Raw genomic sequence first — 10,046 nt, forward strand, 5'->3', positions numbered from 1 at the left:
TCTGTCCTCTTCTCTCTGTCCTCTTCTCTCTGTCCTCTTCTCTCTGTCCTCTTCTCTCTATCCTCTTCTCTCTATCCTCTTCTCTTTGTCTTCTTGTCTCTAACCTCTTCTCTCTATCCTCTTCTCTTTGTCTTCTTGTCTCTGTCCTCTTCTCTCTATCCTCTTCTCTCTATCCTCTTCTCTCTTTCCTCTTCCCTCTGTCCTCTTCTCTCTATCCTCTTCTCTCTATCCTCTTCTCTCTATCCTCTTCTCTTTGTCCTCTTCTCTCTATCCTCTTCTCTTTGTCCTCTTCTCTCTGTCCTCTTCTCTCTATCCTCTTCTCTTCATCCTCTTCTCTCTGTCCTCTTCTCTCTGTCCTCTTCTCTCTATCCTCTTCTCTTCATCCTCTTCTCTCTGTCCTCTTCTCTTTGTCCTCTTCTCTCTGTCCGCTTCTCTCTATCCTCTTCTCTCTGTCCTCTTCTCTCTAGCCGCTTCTCGCTGTCCTCTTCTCTCTTTCCTCTTGTCTCTGTCCTCTTCTCTCTAGCCTCTTCTCTTTGTCCTCTTCTCTCTGTCCTCTTCTCTCTGTCCTCTTCTCTCTGTCCTCTTGTCTCTGTCCTCTTGTCTCTGTCCTCTTCTCTCTAGCCTCTTCTCTTTGTCCTCTTCTCTCTGTCCTCTTCTCTCTCACTGGGGGTGGGAATCTTTCGGAATCTCACCATTTGATTTGATTTCGATTCAACATGGATTCTAGATTTGGTACATCGGGGTGTTAAGTACAGGATCTAGTCCAGTCCGCTGTGTGCTTAGAAAGGTGGTGCGGCAAATGATGGCATGAAAGCAGACTGAAGGGGCTGTAAGATTATGTAGTTTTTATATTTGAAAAAGTTCTATCAGTTGATAGCACCAGTGTGACAAACCTGACCTGTCTCAGTAGAGACACCGACATGATGTCACCGTTCGAATCCTCCCATCGATAGCCCTCTCTGTCTCTCTCTCCAGCCTCTTGTCTCTGTCCTCTTCTCTCTGTCCTCTTGTCTCTGTCCTCTTCTCTCTGTCCTCTTGTCTCTGTCCTCTTCTCTCCATCCTCTTCTCTCTATCCTCTTCTCTCTAGCCTCTTCTCTTAGTCCTCTTCTCTCTGTCCTCTTCTCTCTATCCTCTTCTCTCTATCCTCTTCTCTCTGTCCTCTTCTCTCTATCCTCTTCTCTCTATCCTCTTCTCTTAGTCCTCTTCTCTCTATCCTCTTCTCTCTATCCTCTTCTCTCTATCCTCTTCTCTCTGTCCTCTTCTCTCTATCCTCTTCTCTCTATCCTCTTCTCTCTAGCCTCTTCTCTTAGTCCTCTTCTCTCTGTCCTCTTCTCTCCATCCTCTTCTCTCTGTCCTCTTCTCTCTGTCCTCTTCTCTCTATCCTCTTCTCTCTGTCCTCTTCTCTCTAGCCTCTTCTCTCTATCCTCTTCTCTCTGTCCTCTTCTCTCTATCCTCTTCTCTCTATCCTCTTCTCTCTGTCCTCTTCTCTCTATCCTCTTCTCTCTGTCCTCTTCTCTCTAGCCTCTTCTCTCTATCCTCTTCTCTCTGTCCTCTTCTCTCTATCCTCTTCTCTCTATCCTCTTCTCTCTGTCCTCTTCTCTCTATCCTCTTCTCTCTGTCCTCTTCTCTCTATCCTCTTTTCTCTAGCCTCTTCTCTCTGTCCTCTTCTCTCTATCCTCTTCTCTCTATCCTCTTCTCTCTATCCTCTTCTCTTTGTCCTCTTCTCTCTATCCTCTTCTCTTTGTCCTCTTCTCTCTGTCCTCTTCTCTCTATCCTCTTCTCTTTGTCCTCTTCTCTTTGTCCTCTTCTCTCTATCCTCTTCTCTTTGTCCTCTTCTCTCTATCCTCTTCTCTCTATCCTCTTCTCTCTATCCTCTTCTCTTTGTCCTCTTCTCTCTATCCTCTTCTCTTTGTCCTCTTCTCTCTGTCCTCTTCTCTCTATCCTCTTCTCTTTGTCCTCTTCTCTCTGTCCTCTTCTCTCTATCCTCTTCTTCTTGTCCTCTTCTCTCTATCCTCTTCTCTTTGTCCTCTTCTCTCTATCCTCTTCTCTTTGTCCTCTTCTCTCTATCCTCTTCTCTTTGTCCTCTTCTCTCTGTCCTCTTCTCTCTATCCTCTTCTCTTTGTCCTCTTCTCTCTGTCCTCTTCTCTCTATCCTCTTCTCTCTATCCTCTTCTCTTTGTCTTCTTGTCTCTATCCTCTTCTCTCTATCCTCTTCTCTTTGTCTTCTTGTCTCTGTCCTCTTCTCTCTATCCTCTTCTCTCTATCCTCTTCTCTCTGTCCTCTTCTCTCTGTCCTCTTCTCTCTATCCTCTTCTCTTTGTCTTCTTGTCTCTGTCCTCTTCTCTCTATCCTCTTCTCTCTGTCCTCTTCTCTCTGTCCTCTTCTCTCTGTCCTCTTCTCTCTGTCCTCTTCTCTCTATCCTCTTCTCTCTGTCCTCTTCTCTTTGTCTTCTTGTCTCTAACCTCTTCTCTCTATCCTCTTCTCTTTGTCTTCTTGTCTCTGTCCTCTTCTCTCTATCCTCTTCTCTCTATCCTCTTCTCTCTTTCCTCTTCCCTCTGTCCTCTTCTCTCTATCCTCTTCTCTCTATCCTCTTCTCTCTATCCTCTTCTCTTTGTCCTCTTCTCTCTATCCTCTTCTCTTTGTCCTCTTCTCTCTGTCCTCTTCTCTCTATCCTCTTCTCTTCATCCTCTTCTCTCTGTCCTCTTCTCTCTGTCCTCTTCTCTCTATCCTCTTCTCTTCATCCTCTTCTCTCTGTCCTCTTCTCTTTGTCCTCTTCTCTCTGTCCGCTTCTCTCTATCCTCTTCTCTCTGTCCTCTTCTCTCTAGCCGCTTCTCGCTGTCCTCTTCTCTCTTTCCTCTTGTCTCTGTCCTCTTCTCTCTAGCCTCTTCTCTTTGTCCTCTTCTCTCTGTCCTCTTCTCTCTCACTGGGGGTGGGAATCTTTCGGAATCTCACCATTTGATTTGATTTCGATTCAACATGGATTCTAGATTTGGTACATCGGGGTGTTAAGTACAGGATCTAGTCCAGTCCGCTGTGTGCTTAGAAAGGTGGTGCGGCAAATGATGGCATGAAAGCAGACTGAAGGGGCTGTAAGATTATGTAGTTTTTATATTTGAAAAAGTTCTATCAGTTGATAGCACCAGTGTGACAAACCTGACCTGTCTCAGTAGAGACACCGACATGATGGTTAGGGTTAGGGTTAGGGTTAGGGTTAGGATTGGGGTTAGGGTTAGGATTGGGGTTAGGGTTAGAGTTAGAGTTAGGATTAGGATTAGGGTTAGGGTTAGGATTAGGGTTAGGATTAGGATTAGGGTTAGGATTAGGGTTAGGGTGAGGGTTAGGATTAGGGTTGGGTTAGTGTTGGGTTAGGGTTAGGATTAGGGTGAGGGTTAGGGTTAGGATTGGGGTTAGGGTTAGGATTAGGGTGAGGGTTAGGGTGTCGCACTTTGGCTCAGTTGTCTAGATCATTCATCTAAAGCCTTCATTGTGGACTACGCTGCAAGTGCACCTACCAGGTTTGCTGGTAGGTGCAGGTGAGACTTTGTCAATAATTCTGTGCATGTCGTTAACATTTATCCATGGTAAACCCCCCCCTTTTTTCTCCCCAATTGTATCCGGCCAATTATCCCACTCTTCCGAGCCGTCCCAGTCTCTGCTCCACCCTCTCTGCCGATCCGGGGAGGGCTGCAGACTACCACATGCCTCCTCCGATATACGTGGAGTCGCCAGCTGCTTCTTTTCACCTGACAGTGAGGAGTTTCACCAGGGGAGTGTAACGCGTGGAAGGATCACGCTATTCTCCCCAGTCCCCCCCCCCCCCCCCGGACAGGCGCCCTGACCGACTGGAGCAGGCACTAGTGCAGCGACCAGGACACATAGCCATCCGCAGACACACGCCCAATTGTGTCTGTAGGGACGCCCAACCAAGCCGGAGGCAACACGGGGATTCGAACCGGAGCTACCTGCGTTGGTAGGCAACGGAATAGATCGCTACGCTACCCGGACGCCGTTGTGTGTTTTACATTTCGGGTGTATATTTCTAAGGGAAAACAAACCCTATAAATGAAGTTTAAAACAAACAAACAACAGGCGGTCTGGTACTGGTTCCAAACGGTGCTGTTTTGTGTGTTACTTCGAGACCGGGATTGTTTACTGTGATGCCCGCTGAACAAATGGCGACCCCGCCCCCCCTCACTATCAGCAAACATTAACTCCCAATGCACCACCCGGCCTTCATTTTTATTCTTTTTTCATTAGCGTTACTGCAGGGAGCTGTGTAATGGAAGAGATGGGCGGAGCACAGCGAGTGGTGCAGATTCACACGCTGAATGCTGTTTCTCCCTGGGCCAACTTGCTCTTTATCTGAGCAAGTAAATGTTAGTGCAGAGAACATTCTCCATCATGTCATGTTTTATTTCAGCTAATCGTGGGTTTCGAAACGTGGGCAATGTAATGGCAGTTGGGGTTTTTTGGGGGGGGAGTTATCTCTCTATTATCAGCTTGTAATGAAGCTCAGCATGTGAGTCAGAGGTGGAGACAGCCCGCCACGTGCACGGGAAACTAATAAGTTGCAGGCCTGCGACTCATTTGAGACTCTGCTTCCTTTCGGCGTCCTGTTTGTATCAGGAACCATCTCAAAAACCCATCAGCGGCCGACCCAGGAACCACTTCCCTTCTTCTTCTTCCTTTTCTCCCCCATCAGCTCTCTGTCACTGCACAGCTCCTCTTCATCAGCAGTGTGGAGCAGGGGACAGAGGAGAGGACATGACTGATAATAGGATAGATGTTGGCGGAGGTGTGGAAGCAGACTGGTTAATCCCTGGACCTGGAGGACCTGGATGGGGTTGGTCTGGTGGCGGGTTAGTGGGTTAATAAAGGGAAGGGACGTGCTCTGAAACGTTGCTGGCCTTTCTGGGTCCATATTTGTTTTGTTTTGGTGGTTTTGGGGGGATTTTCCCCCTTTTTTTCTCCCCAATTGTATCCGTCCCGGTCTCTGCTCCACCCCCTCTGCTGATCCGGGGAGGGCTGCAGACTACCACACACCTCCTCCCATACATTTGGAGTCGCCAGCCGCTTCTTTTCACCTGACAGTGAGGAGTTTCGCCAGGGGGACGTAGCGCATGGGAGGATCACTCTATTCCCCCCCAGTTCCCCCTCCCTCCCGAACAGGTGCCCCGACCGACCAGAGGAGGCGCTAGTGCAGCGACCAGGACACATAGCCACATCCAGCTTCCCACCCGCAGACACGGCCAATTGTGTCTGTAGGGACGTCCGACCAAGCCGGAGGTAACACGGGGATTCGAACTCGCGATCCCCATGTTGGTAGGCGATTGAATAGACTGCTACACCACCCGGATACCCCTTGTTTTTTTTTAGCTTAAATCTTTGTGTGTGTGTGTGTGTATGTGTGTGTGTGTGTGTGTGTGTGTGTGTGTGTTTCAATTTGCCTCAGTCTCTAAAGTGAATAAGAGATACAGGGAAGTAGATTCTTCATGTTGGTCCAGATTTCACATGCAAAACCTTACCTTTCTCTGTGTGTGTGTGTGTGTGTGTTGTGTGTGTGTGTGTGTTTGTACATGGGTCCAGTTTAAGGTGGAGGGCGAGTGGTGGACATGGATCGACTACGACGGTTTCCAGGAGCTGGTCAGGGCCCAGGAGGAGAGCGGGGGACAGCAGAGTTTCTCGGCCCTGGACTACATGGCCAAGACTCCCAGCTGGGCTCTGTTCGGATCCTCGGAGCAGGGCTTTGACCCCGCCGACACACGCTTCCAACGACGCCACAAGACCAAAGACATCTCCGGATGCTGAGTCTGCATGGGAGAGAGAGAGAGAGAGAGAGACAAACAGAGAGATCGAGGCCGGAGAGTCGATATGTCCATCCATATGGGGTCAAACACAGCGGTGTTATGAGCGCCCCCTGCCCAGTGTCTTTAGTGTTGAAATCTTTTTCTCCGGGCGTTCCTCTATGAAGTCGGACTTACTTTGTCTCCATCGCTCCCTCTATGTTTCTACAACCCCCCCCCCTTTTTCTCCCCAGTTGTATCCGGCCAATTACCCCACTCTTCCGAGCCATCCCGGTCGCTGCTCCACCCCCTCTGCCGATCCGGGGAGGGCTGCAGACTACCACTCGCCTCCTCCCATACATGTGGAGTCGTCAGCCGCTTCTTTCCACCTGACAGTGAGGAGTTTCGCCAGGGGGACGTAGCGCATGGGAGGATCACTCTATTCCCCCCCAGTTCCCCCCTCCCCCCTGAACAGGTGCCCCGACCGACCAGAGGAGGCGCTAGTGCAGCGACCAGGACACATACACAGGACACATCCGGCTTCCCTCCCACAGACACGGCCAATTGTGTCTGTAGGGACGCCCGATCAAGCCGGAGGTAACAAGGGGATTCAAACCTGCGATCCCCGTGTTGGTAGGCAACAGAATAGACCGCCACGCTACCCGGACGCCCTTACAACCTCAGTTTTTATTTCATCTTTCACATAATCAGTCCGACCCCCTGAGATCATCTCAGATGGCCTCATTTATTATCGAGAGATTCCCTCCATCTTTACGCAGCGTGTCCGTGTAGGGTTGTTTTTTCCAATGTACGTCCTGCGTCCCTGCCTTCTTAATGGTCATTCTTTATAAATGTTAGCTAGCTTTGATTTGTCTTTTTCTTGTTAGCTCCCAAGAAGCGCTTCAAGAGAATTTCCAGTTCTTTTTTTTTTCCAGCCCGGATCCGTATTTTCGTAGTATTTTTCATCATTTCTATCGGTTGTTATAGTAACTTACATACCTGCCTCATTGTGGAGGTTTTTGGACAGCGGCGTCAGAAGGCCACACCTGCCCGGTATACGTCAGACAAGCCTCGAGTATCTAACCTCTTATTCACGAGTGACGATGAAGTTTCAATTTTGAATGTATTCACTGTAATTAAAAGTAAAATTATTTAATTACATAACGGAACGACAACTGGCGAAACAAGCTACCGTTCTTCACGTGTACCGGTTATAAGATCTGGATTTACCACGCGAGACTCACCAATGTAGCCTAAACACATTTTGCAAAACAGGTTAAGTACGGTAGCTCGTTTCTGCAAGTTGTACTTCCAGTATTTTATGAATACTTTTTCTTTTAGTTTCAGCTAATAAGTTTAAACTTTCAGATTCATTTTCACTTGCAAGTAAGAGGTTTGGACCGACTGGACTTGAAGTAAACTGATGCTGTTGTGAAGCAGAGTGCCCGAGACAGGTATGTAAAATATAATATTTGTTAGTAATGATGGAAAATACAACGACAATATGACCCAGGGTGGAAAAAAATCCTTTAAATATGATTACAATGTACTTTAGTGATTCCCATTACTTTTATAGTCTTGCCCCGCCCCCCATGGCCTTCCCTCTGCCTGCTTATTAGGATTCAGGTTTTACTTCTTCGTTTGCAAGAGCCTCAACGTATTTCAAGGTTAGCGATAAGGTCTCTACAGTCGCTTGGATCCAATCTGTCCAACCCCACTGACCTCCATCACTCATCAACTGTGAGAAGAAAAGGCGGTGCTGTTGTTTTTTTCTAGCTGCACTGTGAACTTTGCGTGTTTGAACGGTGCACAACTGAGTGCCAGGCGTGTGGAGGTAAATATACTGTTGTGGTTTTTAAACGTAGTCGCCCAGGTGATATGTGAACATGTCCACTTTTTCATAAAAGCATGAAACTTGGTGCACTTGTACAGTTTGGGGCCCTGAACATTTTCCGGAATGGAGCCGTCATAAAAACGCCTCATGGCAGCCATGGTGGCCATTTGACTTTCCGCCATAACCGAATTATATATTTTGCACCATATTTACTGAACCAAACATGATAACAGAGAAAAGGTGACGTCTACCCCTATGTTTTGATGGTCAAAGATTACAATGCTACCATATACAACATCATAAACTGTTCAGGTGAATAGTTAGTGGTGAATTCAGTGATGCTGAGAGAAGAAACCACAGTATCTGAGAACCTAGGCTAGACTTTATAATATCATGTCTGTTGCATGCATGTTGTGCAGAGTTTTAAAAGCTTAATTCTTTTGTTCATTAACCCTGACAATACAGTGACTGTAAAGAGTAGAACAATACTCAATATGAACTTAATAACTTAACTTAAAAAATATGTCAAACAGGAAGATTTACTTCAAAAAATGTATTTCAGAAACACGTGTATTTGTTGTTGTTGAACCAGTTCTTCTCTGTCTCCTTCACAGTCTCTACCACATTGACACAGAGCTGTGCACTTTAAGGAGGCTTTCTTGCATTTGCAATGCCCCAGGCAGCCTTTCTTGTAGCCACAACGTAAGAGTTCAACTATTGACTGGCTTGCCTGTGGAAGAGTTGACCACAATGTCCTCCAATCACTTGGATCCATCCAACCCCAGTCAGTTGGAGATGACATATTTGGTGCCACCTCAAGTGTGTGTCCCCAACAGCGTCCTCCTTGGTGAAGTACTCTTTTGAGGTGTTGCACCAGTGCGTCCTTAGTTGGGGGGATGTGCTCCATTCCTCTTTGTTTCTTTGGCAACAACTCAAGACGAGCTTGATTGATGTTGAGTTGGCTTCTGGTGCGATCGTAGAGGAGAATGATGAAGCACTCCACAATGGAAATGACCTCCTCTTGGATGCTTTTTGAAGCCTTTGACAACATGCATGAAGATGCAGAAACAAGGATGCTATGGTTTGCGGCGGATGCTGGAAGAAAGGGATTTGAATAGATCCCCCTGCGCACTGTGGACACGTGGTCCTAGCCATTGCACATGTGTCAGAGCTGGAGCTGTGGGTGGCATTTGGGACTGGCAGGGACTTCAAATACATACCTGCCCATGAGACTGACAAGTCTCTGGGTCCTGACAAACCAAGTTCCCTCCTGTGTTCCATGCCTTCACTGGCTATGACACAGTATCTGCATTTGCAACCAGGAGCAAGAAGACAGCTCTGGATATCTGGAATGCTGATGAGATGGCAACATAGGCCTTCATGGCTCTTGTCAAATGCTCCAACACCCATTCCAGAGGAGGTAATTTCCACTGTGGAGTGCTCAATTCTCCTCTATGGTTGCACCAGTAGCCATCTCAACATTGATGAAGCTCGTCCTGAGTTGTTCACAAAGAAAGAAAGAGGAATGGAGCAAATCCCCCCCCAGCTAAGGATGCACTGGTGCAGCACCTCAAAAGAGCAGTTTACCAAGGAGGACACTGTTGGGGACATGCACTTGCGGTGGCACCGAATATGCCATCTCCAACCGACTGGGGTTGAATGGACCCAAGTGATTGGAGACCATTGTGGTCAACTCGTCCACAGGCAAGCCAGTCCATCCTTGAACTCTGAAGTTGTGGCTGCAAGAAAGGCTGCCTGGGGCATTGCAAATGCAAAAAAAAAAAAAAGCCTCGAAGTGCACAGCTCTGTGTCAATGTGGTGGACACTGTGAAGGAGACAGTGAGGGATTAGTTCAACAACAATCAAACAAACATGTTTCTGAAATAAATCTTTGTGTTTGACATTCTTTTTGAGCAAAGTCCAGCCCAGGTTCTCAGATGCTGTGATTTCCTTCTCACAACATCACTCAATTCACCATTAACTATTCAGCTCAACAGTTTATGATGTTGTATATGGTATGATTGTAATCCTTGGTCATCAAAACATAGGGGTAGATAATAGTTCTGTTGTGGCAGAAAATAAAATGGCCACCATGAGGCATTTTTGCAATGGCTCCATATCTGAAAATGTTCAAGACCCAAACTGTACAAGTGTACCAAGTTTCATGCTTGTCTGAAAAAGTGAACGCACCGCCTCAAATTTGGCACATATCACCTGGGATATAGAGAGCGTGACTTGTTATTGAAACTGTTCCTCACATGGACATTTTCACTGCTGTTTGCTAAATGGTGACTAAATATATATTCTCCCTGACCACCTTTTCCTCCAAATCAAATGCTCTTGTCATGGCTCAAGCTAACATCGCCTTGTGCCCGTTTGTCAGGAGGCGCTTTGCTAGCCTATAAGGAAAAAAGTGTGTCACGCTAATCCT

General features: G+C 47.2%; 1 protein-coding gene across 1 annotated transcript in view; it reads left to right on the forward strand.

Annotated features, from left to right (window-relative positions):
* The window catches only part of tyw1 (tRNA-yW synthesizing protein 1 homolog (S. cerevisiae)), a 144,012-nt gene extending 137,374 nt beyond the window's left edge, over positions 1-6,638 (forward strand). The window contains exon 16 of the mRNA XM_056283730.1: positions 5,585-6,638. Within this exon, the coding sequence (XP_056139705.1) occupies positions 5,585-5,806 (222 nt within the window). The 3' untranslated portion in view covers positions 5,807-6,638. The remainder of the gene's footprint in view (positions 1-5,584) is intronic.
* The last annotated feature ends 3,408 nt before the right edge of the window (positions 6,639-10,046 follow it).

Source organism: Lampris incognitus, chromosome 7 (genome assembly GCF_029633865.1).
Source record: "Lampris incognitus isolate fLamInc1 chromosome 7, fLamInc1.hap2, whole genome shotgun sequence".
In the NCBI taxonomy this organism is placed as follows: domain Eukaryota; kingdom Metazoa; phylum Chordata; class Actinopteri; order Lampriformes; family Lampridae; genus Lampris; species Lampris incognitus.